General features: G+C 43.8%; 1 protein-coding gene across 3 annotated transcripts in view; it reads left to right on the top strand.

Moving 5' to 3' along the window:
• grid1b (glutamate receptor, ionotropic, delta 1b) overlaps window positions 1-18,767 on the top strand; it is a 357,735-nt gene that overhangs the window by 209,987 nt on the left and 128,981 nt on the right. For all 3 annotated transcript variants that reach the window (XM_037980854.1, XM_037980853.1, XM_037980855.1), the window contains exon 4: window positions 15,608-15,813. In XM_037980854.1, the coding sequence (XP_037836782.1) occupies window positions 15,608-15,813 (206 nt within the window). The remainder of the gene's footprint in view (window positions 1-15,607; window positions 15,814-18,767) is intronic.

The raw sequence follows: 18,767 nt of genomic DNA, 5'->3' as shown, positions 1-18,767 counted from the left end.
GCCTGTCTGTCTCACTCCAGACCTGTCTGTCTCACTCCAGGCCTGTCTGTCTCACTCCAGGCCTGTCTGTCTCACTCCAGGCCTGTCTGTCTCACTCCAGACCTGTCTGTCTCACTCCAGGCAGCATCTCTTTTAGTTTCCCATTTCTTGTAAAAATGAAGCAGTTTTTGTTTCAGTTTTCTTCTCCTTGTTGCTCCACGAGGGCAGGTTTGGATTCCAGCTTTCTGGATCTCCTTCCATAACTCCGGGGTTGTTTTTAGTCTTCATTTGGTTCGAAGTAAAGAGCTTCCTCAGAGGAAGATGAGATAATCCTCCAGCAGTAAACGGACCAGAACCTGAGCTCTGTTTTTGTTCTGCTCACCGAAGCGAGGCCGTTTTATCACGTTCCGCTCTGCTTCCTGATGAAGTTTCCTTTACTTCCGAACCACTCAGAAAACTTTTCTCTCTCTGAGCTGTCAACACTTACAGATTAGTTTGTTTCTGCAGAAATAATTAAACCCAACATCCATCCTGACAGGGAGGCAGGGAATCAGCTTTAAAGATCCTTCCTGGATGGATTTGAAGGACCTTTCATGTCTGAACGGGTTCTTCTTGGTAGATCTGATGGAAACAGAAGAGCAGCTGGTCAAACATCTGCAGATGTTCGTAGTTCACCTGCAGGAGGCAGAGCTGACAAATAAAAGTTCAGCTTCTGTTTATGTTGTGATAAAATGAATTAATGCCTGCAGTTGTGAATGTGCCGTTTGATGTTTCTCCCACTTTTTGCATAAAGATGATTAAATTCAACTCGGGTGCAAATGTTTCTGTCTGTGCAAACTTAAACAGGAAGTTGTGACTGTTTTCCAAACATCACTTCAACATTAATGCTGCTTAATTTAATTAGCTGTGGGCTGAAAAAGAATTAATTTCCTCTTTTTGACTTTTCTGTGTTGTGCAGAAACCTCTCAGACCTGACAACAGGCCGTCCACCCACAGGAAGGCGGATTCTCACTGAGCTATAAAGTTAATTTATGTCCTTTTAATTCAACTTTGTGCTGTAAAAATATCAGCAAGTTGCCTCGAAACGAGGACGTCCAGAACATCCAGTAATTACAGGCTGTCTGTGTGAAACTAAGAGACTTATTTATCGTGACAGAGGCCCGTCCCGTCAGACAGGAAGTGATTAGTTGTTTTTTTTGACGATATTTTACAGCGTTGACCTTTAGCTGAAGGTTGTGTTTTATGACCCATCTGCTCCCGGTTCAACAACAAGCTTCACTGAAAGTTCAGGCAGTTAATTAAAGATTATTTGTGATTCTTGGTGTAATAATTGTTGGCTCTGAGATCTTTTCAGACTGTAGCCTCCTGTAGTCGCTGCTGTTAGATAAACACATACCTGCTCCTGTGTCGGAGGGGATTTGATATTTTTTTGCCTTCAACATCTGTTTTTTGCCTGGTTTTGTCTTCTTCTCTTTCCTGTTTTGTCTTTTTTCTTGATTTTTCCAGAAAGACTCATATTTAGTTTGTGTCATCATGTAGTTTAGTTCCTCTAAACAACAACAAGGAAGATTAATATCCGTTCAGAAACTTGGAGCTTATTTAATGTTCTTTATTCTGCCGTCCCTGAACGTCTCATCCTGAGTTATTCAGAGCTGGATGCTCTCTGCTGCAGCCGTTCGTTCACGAAGCTTTGTGAACTTTTCTCCTGTTCGGCTTTCAAAGGAAGCCTCAGCGTGTGGAAGCTACACGTTCAGCAGCTGTCCTGGTCCTCACTCTGTCCATCCTCGCACACAGACATCATCCGTCTCCTTTAGCTGCTTTTCCATTCAGGATCGGGCATTTACATGATTACCCGCCTGTCATGTAAGGGGACACACCAGGCAGTAAAGGTGAGAATAACACCTCCAGCCTCTTCATAAAGGTAAAATCTAAAATTAGTTTGTGTTGATTCAGGACTTATTTGTAGCGTTCCTCAGAGATTAGCCCAATAAAAAGTAGAGAAAAGATAAAATGAAGATGTGTAATAATGGCTGCAGATGAAGAGGAGGAGGTAAGCCTTCATCATGACGTCGTCTCGGAGCTCAGAGGCTCTTAGTGTCTGACTGGCAGGATGCCTGAAACTCAGGTTTCTTGATTTTCCTGGAGTTCGACACATGAATCTGTAAACCATCCACCAGCAGCAGGACTGCTTCGAGCGGCTCTGTTTGTCCTTTCTCTCTTTAATTACTTCGTTTCAGATGCATGTTGCATATCTTTCCACGCCCCCAACACACTGGAAACCAGCAGAAGCTACTCTTAGTTTCTAATAACGCCGCCCGCCGCCTGCTTTAAGACACCGCTGGCCTCTGAGGTTTATTAAACCTTTCTTCTCGGCTGCCCCGGCTCGTACACAGAGGCTGTGTGAAAAGAGCTAATAAAAATGTTTATTAAACAGTTCTCCGAGGCCCGGGCCTGGGCCCCAATTCATCTCTGCTGCTTCACCTGCCAAACACTCACAGATCTGAGCGGTTCTGAGTCATCTCTGCTGCGTTTAAAGCAGAAGCTGCTGGGAACTTGGACTTTGCTAACGGTAAATAACTCCTCCACACAGAGAGGCAGCAGATCTCATTCTGAAATAGCAGCTGAACAGATGGTCTGCAGCTCTGCTGGTCAGTTGTTGCTTAATGAGCAGTTTGCTCCGTCGCTCGGCAGCTTACGAGAGAAAAGTTGCATTTATAGAAACGAAACTGTCAGATTTATTGGTTTACTTTAACAGATGGTGTCCATGTTGTGCTGACTGATCTGCATGCTTCTGATCAACGAGGCTTTTAAAAATCTGCTCTGAAAAAGTACACTCCCATCGAGTGACGGATAAATCTGGGGTTTCTAACACAATCAAACCCAGAATATAAAGAATCAGCAGAGATTCTGATGGAGTGCCCTTCAGGAGTCAGAGGAGAGAAAACAATCATCCCAACCATCAACAGGCTCGTTCTTCTCCTCACTCAGGAGTTTGAAGGCCTCCTTGTTCCTTCTCCTGTCCCTCTGTCCCTCTGCAGGAGGACGGGGGGGACATCTGAGTCGTCTCCTGCAGAAACTAAGATCCTCTGATTGTAAAGTTGGAGCCGTTCAGATCAAAGCTGTGATATCATGCTCACAGGACGTGTTTTCAATGACTCTCAGGTACTACCACACCAGGCTGATTAGCTGTGGTGGCCATCTTGAACTGGGTTTACTGCAGAGGTGTGATTGAAGCATTTAAAGCAGATAAATATGGAACATCTCCACAGACCAGCAGTCACTTTGCTGTTTTAATAGAATATGAAACTTTGACTAAAGCAAAAAAACAAAAACACTTTGATAAAAACTGTCAAAGACAAATGGACTTTATTTTAATACAAACATACAGATTTTAGACAGTCGCACAAACAATGAAATTCACAATAAATCAATAAATGTACAGCTGTAGGAATCTAGAATTATGGAAACTAAATTAAGAACAATTCTGCAATTATTCTGAGAGAATTAGTCTTGAAAAATTTTTCGAACAGATCCAGAGTTTCTGCAACAAGTCAGCAAAGAAACTGAGACGTTTTAAGATTTCTGCACAAGTTCTGTTTGCCAACTAGTTACCTGCAGTCACAGCTCAGCCAGATACTAGTTACCTCCTCCCTCATCCTGCAAAGAGCATCCATGTTCAGCTTAATTCTGTTCGAGTCTTTGTCCCGGGGAAACTCTAATCTATAACACTTGTTATAAATAACAGACACATTGTGTTTGGTTGGGAAACCAACCAAGCAGTCAGATCCTGATGGGACCCAAAGCCACCACAGGTCCGAACAAACAGTAAAAAGCTATCAGAGATGTGATCTGCAGAAGTTTTGGATCTGCTGGACTGAAACACCTGAATAAGTTCATCATATTGTCTTGGAGACGGCTGCTGGGAAGGTAATTAGTCATGTTATGGCTGATTAATTATTGACCGGTTTGATTGTCTCGTTAACTCTTTGCTGTGTTATGCAGTCAGCTGTCGGAGCAGATTATTCATTAGCTGCTCGGTGGTTTTATCACCTGCTGAAGAACTCATCCGACTTTAACGAGACGAGGAACAAAAACAGTGAGAGTCTCTGCTCCGCTTATTAAAAGTTAAAGCAGCTTTCGTTCTGTTCACACCTTCTTCCTCCGTCAGCCCACATCTATTTTTATAATAATAAAATAATGTCTCCCTCATTTTAGATCTTAAAACAATATGAAAGAGATTATTAACGTGTTACAACCCAAAATGGAGCAGCTGATTATGATCCAGCAGGACCAACACACTGAGAGAAAACAAAGGGTCTGATGACTGCTTTTAAAGAAAAACACTATATTTGAGACAACCTGTTCTTTTCTTCTGACAGGCTTCTCTGAGATCAGCTTTAACCCTGTACTTTAAAGAAAATGCTGGCTGCTTGTTGTTTCAACACACAAACTTTGAGCTTTGCTTTCAGGATTTAAATCTGATTATTTTGTCCTGAATATTAACAATAATTCACAGTCAAATGTGACAAATTCCAACACTTGATCACCCAGGACACCCTGACTGTCTCTGTTATTTCTAACAAGTGTTTCCTACAAACTAATATTCCAACAGCCTCAGTAATTTAAGCAAACACTGTGATGGAAAGACTTCTTTCATGTTCTGCATCAACCTATCATCCGTTTTCTGTGATTCCATTTTCTGCAGAAGCACGAAAACATTTTAGTGCATTCAAAATATTACCTCTGAGACAAATAAATATATTATGAAAATAAATATAAATATGAGAATAACTAAATAATTAGACAACGTTGGAGTCTTTATATTTTATTTCTGCCAAAATGACATTTTCACAGAAACTCTCCTCAAAATGGCCGGATCATGACCAGCTGGAGCCGGACACGTCCTGAGATGATGTGTTGGAGAAGAACCACACACTCAGCTCTGTGACTACCTCTTATTCTGGCCGTGGTTCACTCCCAAACTTCCCGTCCTTCAGTCATTTCCTTCATCACACCTGTTCAGGTTCAGTCTTCAGTAAAAGGAGGTAAACCTACTTTGCATTTATTCAGTCAGTTTATTTTTCCACCATAAATCTTCACACAGAAGATTATTTTCTTCTTTGTTCCCCCCAAAGAGACCCCATTTCAAAAATTAGCTGAGGAAAATAAACATCAGTCAGTTTGATTGTAATTTTCTGCCTTTCTCCTCACATGATTAAATCTGCTTTGGTTTTGCTTCTCTGGATATTTAAAGTATGAAGTTGTATTTGGATGAGAACTAGAAATTATTAATATCTGATTTGCGTAAAGAGAGCAGGTTATTATTGGGACCTCATCTTCTCCCACGGAGGGATGAAGCATCAGCATTCAAATTGATTTCAGACAATTTTTTCCCTCCTGTGTCTGATGAAGGGCTGTGCCCGGAGCGATGAATTTCCCAGCGGTGGCCTCTTAAATCTGCCTCCATCTGACTCCTCGGCACCCCATCCCGTCCTGGGCGCTCGCCTCGGCTGGCCAGCTGATTGATGGGAGTAATGGACTGTCTGTGGACGCAGCATCCCTTCATTCCAGCGCTGAAATCCTGACCTGGTTAGAGAACTGCCTGTTATCTGCCTGTTGGGCATCAAGCTGAAATAAAAATTCATTGAGCAGAGAGGAGAAATATGTGGGGATGAGACTCGTTTTAATTTACTGAAACCCTAAATCAGAACATTTGGTAAACTTACCTTTATTTGAACCTGTGTTTCTGTGCAGACAGCTTTATTCTGTTCAGTTCTGGTGTCCAACAGTACCAGGTTCTCTGCCACAGTTTTTACCTGGAACGGGTCGGGACTGCAGGCTGGCCGGCCCTGAACCCGTCCCTTTCCTTCAGCCTTTAAAATCTGAGCAGAATGTTGTTTTTTTATTGTCTTTGTGACAGAACCCTGATCCGAGAATCGAGCTTTCGGACAGCCAGACATCCCCACCACTCTTCACGGAGAATATAATGTTGTTGGAGTGGGACACGGTGATAACCTCCTCTGATTATTGGTGATGCTCCAAACTCTCCACAACCAGTCTTTGTTCTTTAAGCCCACCTGAAGACCACTCCTGCTGTTTCCAGATGCCCTGAATGCTTTCCTGATATTCTGCTCTGTGGAGGGAGAAATCTGAAATCCTGTCCAATCTTTCTCCGAGGAACTTTGTTTTTCATTAGTTTAGTGATTTTTTTTCATCATTTTTATTAGTGAAGCATTCACGAAGCCCCTCTCCAGAGCATTCCAGTATTTGTTAGTGTCTTCAGTTGTTGACATGCTGCCCTCTTTGTCTTCCCCTGATTTTTTATTTTAATCCCTTCCCCGTCTCATTTGAGCCTTCTCATTTTGGCAGCAACAAACAGATCAATAAAGAGCCTCAGGTTCTCCTTTAAAAAGTAACACTGTTTGGAAGTGAACTGAAAGCAGCTCGGAGATTTTAAAAGGCATCCATCTTGCTTTGTTTGTATTGATTTTTCTTTTTAAACCTGCACTGCTTAATTTTAGATGTAGCTGGTCACAGAGGGGAGAAAAAATTCAACATTATCAAACTATCATCATCATGTCTATAAAGTCCTCCTTCTCCCAGACGGATTTCTAATCAAGATAAATATTCGTTCTCAGAGTTATGAGGTTGTCAGTAACGGTTGGCCCAAACAGAACCGGTGTTCAAACTGGAGTCAATACACCTCTTAATTACTGAGGAAAAGAAAGATGGCTGCTGAAATAATTGATGTATTGCTTTCTCTGGTCCTGGTTCTGGTCCAGGATCACCAGGCTGTGGATGTTTGCAGTTTATATGACAGGCTGGCAGGTATCTGTGTCTGTCAAGGCTTCAGGAAACTTTCTGAACTGTTTCATGTACAAAAGAACTAGAACCTTTTAGTCACATTGGGTTCTGGTTCTGGACCGTTCTGCTGTGTTTGGGATCATTGTCCTGTTTGTCACATCTGACTCCAGAATCAGCCCAAACCATCAGCCCTCCACCACCGTGCTGACAGCTGCAGTGCATTCTGGGTAAACATCTGTCCTCTGGTCTGCAGAGGAGCCCAAACCATCAGCCCTCCACCACCGTGCTGACAGCTGCAGTGCATTCTGGGTAAACATCTGTCCTCTAGTTCGGTTCTGGTCCAGAAGTCTTCTGGTTCCGTCAGATGAACCTGAGTCCAGCTGCCATGTTGTTTTTAGAGAGAAGAGGCTTTAACCTTTGACCTTTGACGTGCTGACTGAGGCCTGTAGAGTCTGAGATGGAGCTCATTACACGGTCTGACCTTCAGGGTGAATCTATCTTGTGAATAATCTTCCTCTCTGTAGGATCCTGTACCACGGGTTCCTACATTTGAACATTTATCTTATGATGAGTCTGTCTCTTAATCCAGCTGTGAACGGATGATAACTTATGCACTTTTACAGTAAAAGTGTAAAATCATTAACAAGAATAAAAAACTGAAGCTGCTGTTTGTTGACCTTCAGAAGGCTCATCTGCTCTGTTCGGTAGGTGTAATGACTCATGTTTCCTTGTGTTTCGTGGTCAGCAGAGGGTTTTTTCTCTGCATTGACTCATCTGCTTCCTCGTATTCCTGTTATTCTGTCGTCTGATTTCTCTTCTTCTGTAACTTTTGGTCCCGTTCCTCGTTTCCATCCATCCTGTGTTTAATGTTGGCGCACAGCGTGACCCCTCCACCTCCACGTCTCAGATTGGCGCCTCTGTTCAGTTGTTCTGATGGAAAGGGCAGCAGCCTGCAGCAATTTGACTTTGACTGTGAGTACATGAAAATCTCAGCTTTTTATCTGCCAAGCGAACTCAAGGCTTATCAACAATCACCGGCTCGCAGACAGAGCCGAGTCTGGCACAGAACAAAAAGCTGAGTGATGCTGAGATACCCGGAGCTTAAAGCTTCTGTCAGGAGCGCAGCAGCCGGGGACCACCAGTCAGGACTTATACAGATAGGTTCAGGGTTTATATTTGCTGGGTTCAGAGGAGTGATAGGTAATTCCTGCCATCGGAAGGTGAAGGCTGGTGATAAACCACTGAGCAGAAAGTCTCAAAGAAATCATTGGATGAAAGTCTACAACTAATTAAGTCAACCAAATTCAATATGGCCACCACAGCTAATTGATCTTAAACACAAAAATCACTATAACTGAATTATTTTTACAGATTTTGAGCTGAAACTTGGTGTGGTAGTAGCTGAGAGTCATCCCAAACACATCCTGAGAGGTTTGACCAAAACGGCCGCAGTCTGAAACTGTGACATGAAAGTTGGCGGGCGATATGCATTCCTTCAACAAATGCTAGACCTTTTCTGTGTGGATTGGAGAAAATCCACAATAAATTCAGACTGATTGTTGTGTTGAAGTTGGCTGGATGGAAACCTGGAAACTGGAGAGTAAAGAGCAGAAAGTTCTTCTCTGTAGGATCAGGTTGTGAAGAAGAGTTCATCCTGACTGATTCTTCTCTCACCTTAAGGAAACAAAGGTCTCTTTAACATAAACAGCAACACAAACCTGGTTCTTGTTGGTTTTTATTAGACTTCCAGCTGAATAACGTTGTTTGTGTCATTGTGCGCTGAAGCTAATCTTCCCTCCGTCAGCCTGCAGACATCTGAGTTCAGCACTTCCTGGATCGATGTTATTAGCCCGCTCTGGGTACCGTCTGCTTTTACAGGCTGGATTGTTTGTGTTAACGCTGCACACAATATGCTTTATTACACAATGAAGCTAACAATGGATTCATTAAAGATTCCTCAGAGAAGCATCTCTGTTGCTTTACAACAATACAAAATAATCAACACACATTATCAGCTTTTAGATTTGTGTCGTTGGTTCAGGCCAAAAAAAAAAAGTATAAAAACTGAATTACTTCCTGCAGAAAAAGCCATCATTTTACAAACATTTTCCTTTTGTTGCTGCAACCTTTGCTGAAAGTCCTGACATGCACCAGCTCAACAAAAGAGCTTGTGTTATAAATTAAAAAGTTGATAAGAGAAAAGTCAAACTTCACGGGGCGAATCGGAGAGCAGCGTGTGGAGCTGAGGCTGGCAGCGGTGTCTGCTCTGAAAAGGGCACCACACTTCATCTGCTGTGACCAATTACAGCCTCTTAGGTTCCAGCTTCCAGAATGAAGCCGAGCGCAGCGGCTGTCAGCAGCTCAGAAATATAACAGGTGGGAAACACAAGCACCTAAAAATGGGTCTGCGTGTCTCCAGAACGGTGTAGAATATCAGGATCATTTTGATTTTAAACCTTTTAGTTTGTAAGAATCAGTGAACACTTCCTGCTTTGTGTCTGAGAGAGAACATGGTTGTAGGTCAGGAAGTAAGGAGCGAAAGCATAAGTTTGCACCCCCCTAAGATGGTTTCTACAGTCTCACTAGCCTTCAGCTCCTCAGTCTTAGTAGAAATAAACTGTTTTTCTAAACTCAGGTTGTTCCAGGAGCTATCTACAACAGGTAAGATGTTATCTGTTCAATACCTTTCCACAGGACCCAACTTCAGGAGATCTGAACTATCCCTTTATTAGCTGTTAGCTAACCTTATGCTAGCAAGATGCAGGCATGAACCTGAAGTGAATTAAATAAAAAAATTAACTCTAAGTGTAACAGCATGATTTCCTGAATTTCCAACCATATTATTTAGTTTTATGAATAATTTAAATAAAACCTGTTGAGGTGACGTTAGCACCTAACTGGTTAGCTCCATGCTAGCTCCATGTTAGCTCAATGCTAGCTCCATGTTAGCTCCATGCTAGCTTCATGCTAGCTCCATGTTAGCTCGATGCTAGCTGCAGGGAGCACCTGGAGCTTGTGTGTTGCAGCCGCTGAAGGTCGGTGAAGTTAGTGTTGTAAATTAATATTTTTATTGAAGTCTAATAAAACAAAATCCAGATCAGCTATCCGTTTTTGCCTGGCGGTGTAAATGTTAACCCTGCAGGACTGTTGCTCCCAGCAGCCAACGCCCCGTCAGCATTTCTGATGTTTTATTGACTCCCTCAGAACCGAGCCGCCCTCCATCGGCTCTCCTCGGTCTGAGATGGTTTCTTTCATATGGGATCTACGGGGGAACATGTGAGGGAGGTCAGTTGTGAAACAGAAGAAAATGTAAAATGTCAGGACTTCAGTGGTTTCTGTGTGACACTCAGTGATTAAATCCATACATTTCCAGGCTGCAGCAGCAGCAGCGTGTTCAGACTGTGACTCTGTCCATACGGGAGGAAAACTAACCCCCCTCATCCTTCACATGCTTACCAATTTCTTTGTCTGCCTGCCTGTCAGTTTGGACCCAGTGTGTGAAGATTTACTGAGTCTAACAAATCACATGCCTTCATACAAGGTCACAGACGGGACACAAAGCCCCCGCTGCACAAACACGTACCCTGAGTGATGAGCTGAACACAAACCAAACAATGAAGTGTCAGATAGAAGAACCGGGAAGAATATAAACCCAGGAGCCAAACAGGACAAGGTGACAGCCAATTAGGAACAAAACCCAGGTGTCAAACACAAAAACCACAGAAAAATTAAACAAAATAAAGGAGAACAAAGTAAAACATCAATCTGATTTCCACCACTTATTCCAGGTCAAACTGCAGAGGTAACAGGTTCCCTGTCCTGCTCCTCCTGCAGGATCTCCAGATGTTCCCAGACCAAAGAGTTCTGGTTCTGCTCCGTACGCTTCCAGGAAGTATCCTGATCAGATCCCTGAACCTCAGCTGACTCTTCCTGATGATGAGGAGGAGGATGATGGACCATTTCAGCCACATGGATCCAGGACCTGGTTCTTTCAGTTCTGATCCAAACCTCAGGACCACATGTGAGGGTTGGAGCGTAGACGGACCGATAACTCCTTCACCACGATGGACCGGAGCAACGCGCTCATTACTGCAGATGAGGCTCCAATCAGCTGATCCATCTCTGCTCCATCCTACCATCACTCAGGAGGAGGACTTCAGGATCTTCACCTGAAGTCCTCCTCTGGAGGCAGAGACATTCTTCTTCTCTCCACTTGAGAACGAGGAGCTGACTCCAACAGAACCACATCATCTGCAAAAGGCAGAGACAAGACCCTGAGGTTCCCAAACCAGACCCCCTCCTCTCCAGGACTGACCCTTCAGATCCGGTCCATGAAGACCACGAACAGGATCAGAGCCCCGGGGCAGCCCCGATGATGTGCTGAAAATCTGAACACAGTTCTTGTTCTGGTTCTCCAGAGACCATTTTAAAGTGTTTAATGTGAATAATGTTGGTAGATTTAACTCTGATCGCTCCTTCTGTTGATGGACCCCGGCTGCAGAGCCCGGTTCTTCATTAACAAATCAAAGCTCCTAAATGTTATCATATGAAATGTTTTTATTTCTGCTGCCGCCGTCGTCCTCAAACGCCTCTGATGAAACCTGATAGGTTCGTGACGGCGGCGGGAAAGTGATTCTCTGGCCTTTGATTGGCTTCATTTACATACCACCTTGGCAGGAGAGTGAAGCGGCGGGTGGAGCGGCGGGTGGAGCGGCGGGCGGAGCGACGGGGGGCGTTCATGAGCCCCGCATTAGCATTTTATACGCTCCGTGCATCACCATCAGATTCTGATCACGAGAAGCAGCTCAGCAGTTAAATTATACATCAGCCTGGTTAGTGAGAGACCTGTTGATGCTTCTGGACTAACACACACACACACACACACACACACACACACACAGAGCTGCGAGGCGAAGGAAAACAGAATACATCAGACCGCAGCATCACGTCTCTCACTCTTTTTACAAGAAGAATGAATTTATGTCCTGCAGCTGTAAGTGGACAAACAGGCAGAAGACGATGTTCCTGCCGTGAACACATGAATGTTATCAACACATAACTCCCTGTGGAGATAATTAATTACAAATATTTTAACAGAAACCGGTTCTTACTTTATTAACTCCGTGTCTCCAGGTGGAGAGGGAAGGATTAAATCTAAATCTTCCTCTGATTTAAACAGGAAATAATCATTCAGGCACCAAGTCTTTAAAGGAAATATCAACTTTGGTCTTTAATTTAACATTCCAAAAATGTTTAATGAAGTTTTTAAATTTTTTTATTTAACCCTAATTTACCCTGAAATATATTAGAGATTTCAGATCTTCTTGCATAGAAAATATAATGTATAAAAAGTTTACAAACCGTGAATATCCTTAAAGGCCTGGCTTCCCTGGCGGGACTCAGGTGCTGCCTTTCAACAGCATCTTTTTGTTGACAGAATCACAGTCGTGTTTGTTTCTGTCAGATATTAAAGATGACGGTTACTGTTGGTGCTCAGAGCATGCTTTAAGGATGACTCTCAGCTACTATCACATCAGATTCACCTCAATTACCTGAGTTAACATATGTTAGCCTCTGCTAAAGTCTTGAGTCAGGTTAGACGTTCATTTAATGAAAACTTTCTGAGAGTTTAATTGAAATCTGTCCTGTGGTTCAAGAGATATTATGCTAACAGACAGTGCTGACTGACTGAGTCTGTTCAGTTTGTCCCAAAGTTTCTGATAAAAGTTTCATTTTAAATTGGTCCTGATAGATGAAGTAACCATGTTGTTGTTTTTATTTCCTCAGATACCAGACTGTAAAAGACTAAAGATGGAGCAGTAACACACACAGGAAGTGTGTGTGCTCCGGAGCTAAATGTCACACCTGTCTGGAGGATGAAAATCTCAATTATCTCTCATCACGAACCACCATCCGTTCTTTTTCTTCTTCGTGTCTTTGTGGTTTTCTTTTTCAGCTGTTTATTTATAAATGGCCTTATCTGGCCTCTCCGCCCTCCCACTCCGTCAGATGGGAGTGGAGCGTATAATCCAGCTGCTTCAGAGACGTTCAGACCTCCTACATGTTTTCCTGCTGCAGCAGAAATAAAAACCTTTAAACTCTTAGTTCTGAGTGGAAGATCCAGTCTCACCTGGAGTCCTCTCCGGCTCGGTCCAATTGGATCAGGACTCCTGCTGGTCCACTTCAGGACCTTCAGAGTTGTTGGACCTCTGGATCCAGTGAGGTTCTGAGCTTCCTGCTGGATTTCAGGCAGTGGGTTGAAAATGGACACAGGAGGAGAAGGAAACAGAAACTTCAGAACAAAGATCTGATGATAGCAGGAAACTAAAGTCACCTGGAAGAAATCTGATGACCGCTGTGGACCAATCAGCTTAAAGATGCTGCAACAGCAGCAGTTAAATCAAATATGGAGGCCAATGATGTTTAAATGTTTCAGGTTTTTGACTTCATGACCCAACGGGTCAGTTTGAGGTCAGGATGAGCTGTGAATAAAATGATTGGTGGTTTACAATCTGACTCCTAATAATGGGAACGCTGACTCAGCATTCCATCGTTTTCCTGTTTCTTTTCTTCCAGAAGTTATTTTCAGACATGAGGCTGTTTCACCCGTTCATACATCAGATCAGTCAGCTCGATGAATGTTCTGGTGTTTTAACTTTTATACTTTCTGAATTTAACTTTATTTTACAAACAGAAACACATTGAGATCTTTTTAATTCCTTCAAAAACATTGTTTCCTTTAAAATCTGCTAATGCTGCTGTTAGCTGTTAGCTTTTAGCTGTGGTTTAGCTCAGTTATTATTTGTTTTAGCTTTAACAGCTCAGTTTCAGCAGACAGTTGCTGCACCTTTGCTCTTGTTGAACCTTGAAGTTTCCCTGCTCATTTGGAGCGGGTCAGGGCAGAACTCCCTCTGATGATCGCGCACACACACACACAAACACACACACACACACACACACACACTGCCTTCCTGCGGCTGACGAGGAGGAGCTCAGTAAATTGCTTTCAAGCTCCTCCACTTGTGTTGTTCCAGTGCTTGAGCTGAAGAAAAGTACGGGGGGGGGCAGCGGGCTGATTGGAATCAGGCCACATGATGAATTATTTATTAATACTTTTGTAGTATTTTAGATATGTATAGATGTATAGCACACGTGTTTTGCACATTAATGAGCTGAAACTGGAGCTGATGATGAAGTACGACACGTTTAGACATTTAGGCAGATTAAACATGGAGGAAATCATCAGCGGTGGGGCGCTTTGACCCCTCTAAGGCGTGGACCCCCCTCAGAAGGCCGGCTTATGATGGTTACCACAGAAATCTGCAGTTCTCCATCTGTCCTCTGGTCTGGTTGGGTAAATTGAAAAAGAATCCAGAGAAAGATGAAATCTTTGTTTCCTGCAGGTGGAAAGTGTTATTCACAGGCCTCTGATTTACACATTTGTTCCCCTGGAGTGATGGGCTGTTTCTTCTCTGCAGACTTTCTGAGGAGTGCCAGTGTGACACATGGATCGATAGAAAAGAAATTTAAGGGAGAACAAAAATGGTGGGTTTTGTTGGGGGAGTGTATATGAAATGAAGCAGTGGAAAAAAAGTGTGCGGTCGGCGCGGGCGGGCTGTCAGCGCTAATAGACAGAGAAAGATGGAGGGAAGGTAAAAAGTGAGAGATATTTAGGCCAAACAAGCTGTCAGCAGCTATAAGAGAACAGGACTCAGCACCGAGTCGGAGAAGAACGAACTGCTGCTGTCTGCTTCAGGTCCAGACGGTGGAAGGTTCTTCTGACCACACGTCACCTGCTGTCCGGATGGGTCACAGGTCCCAGACAGACGCAGGACGGGAGGACATATTTCTCCAGTCTGGTTTCTATCTGAGTGTGAACATCTAACAACCAGAACCAGCTGAAAACCTGCGTGACACAGAGAGGGAGTCTCCAAAATGTCTCAGAAGCTTCTCAGAGGTTCTCAATTTCCTTGCCTGAGTCTGGAGTCTGCCATCTTTTCACCGGAATTTTGAAAATGTTCAGAAAACCTGTTTAACTAATTTTCCTCCCAAAATAGTCATTTTTTAGTTGGAGTACCTGAGCTGTATTTATGTCCTGCATACAGAAAACATCTGAGCCTCCAGCTCTGAATAACACAACGATGATTAAAATATTGTACAAATCTGAGAACCTTCATTTCTAAAGCAGATTGGATCAGGAACGTGGGAGCAGCTGCTGAGGTGACCTAAACTACAGCCCTGGTCTTGTGTCCACGTGGACCGCTGGACGTTTGGTTGAAAACATTGAGTTCAGTCAGGCTGCTGCAGGAAATCTGCAGATTTTCTCAGTTTTCTCGCAGATTAGAGTCGCCACCTTGGATGCAGCTGTCTGCAGCAGTTGAGACTGACTTGTTCAGTTCCAACCTGAAGCTTTATTGGACAGATTTTAGTAAAAAAAGATTTTTGTGTTGCAACACTTGTTCTACTCTTGTTGGTTTTTTACATTTTTAACACCACATGATGTCCAGTCAGGAGAAAAAGTTGCTGGTCAATCAAAAGATAATGATTGATAAATGATGTAACTTTATCTGCTGTTTGTGTTTGTACCCTCACCTGGGATCAGACTGTGGTTATTTTGCTTAAAAGTTAAAATGTTTAAAAATGAAGTAAAAGTCTGACTTCTCTTGGTTTCATCAGGTTTTATGATCTTTATCCTGAAAAGTGCCTCAAACAAAGTTTTTGGTGAAGTTTTAGGACTTCCTGCTCAATGATGGCTTCCTCAGGACGTGTCCTTCGGTTGACCTTTGTCTCGTCATGTCTCTGATTGACATCCTTTTGTCTCCAGATATTCGCGGCCTGCAGGGTTTCCTGGATCAGACGTCCCGTCAGGGGGTGGACGTCGCTCTGCAGAGGGTGGACAGAAACATCAGCAAAGTCTTCACCAACCTCTTCACCACCATGAGGACAGAGGAGCTGAACCGGTACCGGGACACGTTACGCAGAGCCATCCTGCTGCTCAGCCCCCAGGGGGCGCACACCTTCATCCAGCAGGTCGGTCCTCACGTTTATCCCTGCCGTTAGCCCAGGGTGCCGTTAGCCCGGGGTGCCCGTTAGCCCGGGGTGCCGTTAGCCCAGGGTGCCCTTAGCCCGGGGTGCCCGTTAGGCCGGGGTGCCCGTTAGCCCGGGGTGCCGTTAGCCAGGGGTGCCGTTAGCCCAGGGTGCCCTTAGCCCGGGGTGCCCGTTAGCCCGGGGTGCCCGTTAGCCCGGGGTGCCCGTTAGCCCGGGGTGCCGTTAGCCCAGGGTGCCCTTAGCCCGGGGTGCCGTTAGCCCGGGGTGCCGTTAGCCCGTCTCTGATCCAGGATCAGCAGCTCGTACGTGTCTGTGCACGGAGAACGGGTCTGCAGGCGTTTCTGAGTTTGGGGGTCAACGTTTGCTTTTCTGCTGCATTAACAAACGGATGGATGGAAAAAGTTTGATTGCAACTTTAATAAGGTTACAGCACAAGTATCTACATGTCAGCCTCTAAATCAGGTCTTTTTAAGATATTATGGGATGTAGGTTTTCTCAGCCGACAGTGTAGGTTTGAGCGAAATCAATTAATGAAAATCATCAAGAAGTGAGCTGGTTTGTGTGGGAGGAGAGAAATTAGTGCTCATAAGGCAGAACTGAGTTCCCATTAGGAACAAATGAGCTTTTATAATTAGAACACGGAGAACATGAGTTAAAAACATAAAATAAATAAGTGGGTGGAGAACCTGTGAGAGTTTGAAGACAGAAGAGGTGCAGAAAGAAAACAGATGTGCAGCCAGGCAGTGTGTGTGTGTGTGTGTGTGTGTGTGTGTGACATGGAAAATAAGAAGCTCTTTGTTGGCAACAAATGAGAGTTTCAAGAGACCAACATGAAAAATCTGTCTGAGTTTGTTTGTCCAAGGAATCAGTCCATGTCCTTCCTGCTGAGCTGGGATCATTTGTTGTGCTGCTGTGTGTGTGTGTGTGTGTGTGTGTGTGTGTGTGTGCTCAGGTGTAAGAGGCCACCTGCAGTGACAGATGGAGCTCCACACACTCGTTTACAGAAAGTAGATGCTGAGTTTGGCTCAATATTTATGACCCGTTTCATTTTTCATCCCAACTCGTGTTCATGGATCAAACTGATGGATGTTTGGGAGCGAATGCTTTTAATTATTTACAGATTTTTTAGTTTTTTGAGACATCCTCTTCAAACTGCTGAGGTAGATGAACAGCAGGAGTTGTTGTTTATTAATTCCCCTGATCGGCCTTTAAACTTTGATTAATATAAACTAATAATTGATCCTTTAATATCCTGTCATAAATCAGCTGGACTGCTGTTACCATGACGACCTGTTTACCTGTTCGATTACCTGGCTTAAAATGGGGCAACACTTTCACTGTTATTGTTAAATATTACCATAACCTGTTCACATTTATCGGCTGTATGAGGACCCACTGAACTGGCAGATTTTATATATTTATATATAAAATTCACTTTGTGTTTGTGAATTATTGGAATCCTTTGCTGTATTGATATTGTGAAATGTTGGTCAATTTTAAATCCTTTCTGTAAAAAGATTGAACAAAATACGCAACATCATGAACCCATCAACTGGACCCCTTCTTAAAATGAAATATTAAGTATTTGATGTCATTTTCAGCAGCATCGAGGCACTAATCCTCCTCAGTAACGTCACAAAAAGCAGAAATCTGAACCATATTAAGAAACTCACCTCTTTAAAAGACACCCAGCTCTCAGCAGCTCGAGTGGAAAAGCTTAAAAAAGTCACTGTTTGTTGCATTAGCCTAGCATTAGCTTAGCGTTAGCCTAGCATTAGCCTAGCATTAGCTTAGCGTTAGCCTAGCATTAGCCTAGCGCCTTCCTTGGACACCATGCTGGAACCTGCTGCTCATTAAGCAGCTTGTTAAGACTCGTGGTGGACGCCTCTGGTAACCACAGTTAGTTTCTCTCCCCCTCCTCAGAAGGGGGGAGGCTGATGGGGGAGGCTGATGGGGGAGGCCCGGGGACTCCATAACTCCTACACCGCTGTCATGCTTTGCAGAAATATCCTGTTTCCTCTCAGAAATGATTCTTTCTTTTTCCTGAGCAGAGAGAAAGTTTCATATATTCTGAGGGCCTTTGCTGCACGATCGCTGACACAAACCCGTCCACGCGGCTTCTTCTTCTTCTGGTGTTTGTTGGTGGTTTGTATTTATGATCTATCATAGTCTTAAACTGTAAGATGAAAGTGACGGGCGATATGCATTCCTTCCAGGAACGTCAGGAGTTTTTCTGTCGGTTTGAGCTCAGATTTGCTGCTGTCAGCCTCGTCTTTTCTAATAGTGTTAATGTCTTAAATCCAAGTTTCTGAAACAGAGTGGGAGGTTTTAGAACAAAAACACTGTGGCCTTCTGTGTGTGTGTGCGTGTCTGTGCGCCCATGCCGAGGCATTCATTAGCACCAGGACATGTCGGCGTAGGAGGGTGAGATGGAGCTGAATAAAAGTTGCACTCCTCAGTAATGTCATGGAAACCTGTTAAAAGCTTTGCCAAGTTTGTACAAAAACACACAAACCACAAACAAAACTTATTTTTTCCTCTTTTCATTCTCAGTCAGACTTCTTTGTAAATTTCAATCCAAACCCAGACAGGAGGACTCGCTTGTTTCTTTGTGGTGATGAAATGTTTCTTTAGTCTTTTATCCTCAGGATTTACTCCAACATCTGGATTTATTGACTCAGCAGATTCTGGGTCAGTGGATCTTCTATGATTCAGCAACTTCTGGTCTAATTACACCTAAACTAATAACTGATAACTAACCTGCAGGATCGGAGGAGTTCAGGTCTCCTGGTTCTGCTCGATCTCAGCAGGAAGCTGGAGTCCAGGCCAGCTGCAGCTCCTGCAGGTCCAGAGCAGTTCAGGTCTCCTGGTTTCTGCTCGGTCTCAGCAGGAAGCTGGGGTGCAGGCCAGCTGCAGCTCCTGCAGGACCAGAGGAG

Source organism: Kryptolebias marmoratus, linkage group LG17, assembly GCF_001649575.2.
Source record: "Kryptolebias marmoratus isolate JLee-2015 linkage group LG17, ASM164957v2, whole genome shotgun sequence".
NCBI lineage: Eukaryota > Metazoa > Chordata > Actinopteri > Cyprinodontiformes > Rivulidae > Kryptolebias > Kryptolebias marmoratus.
This window is presented reverse-complemented; position numbering and strand designations above follow the sequence as displayed.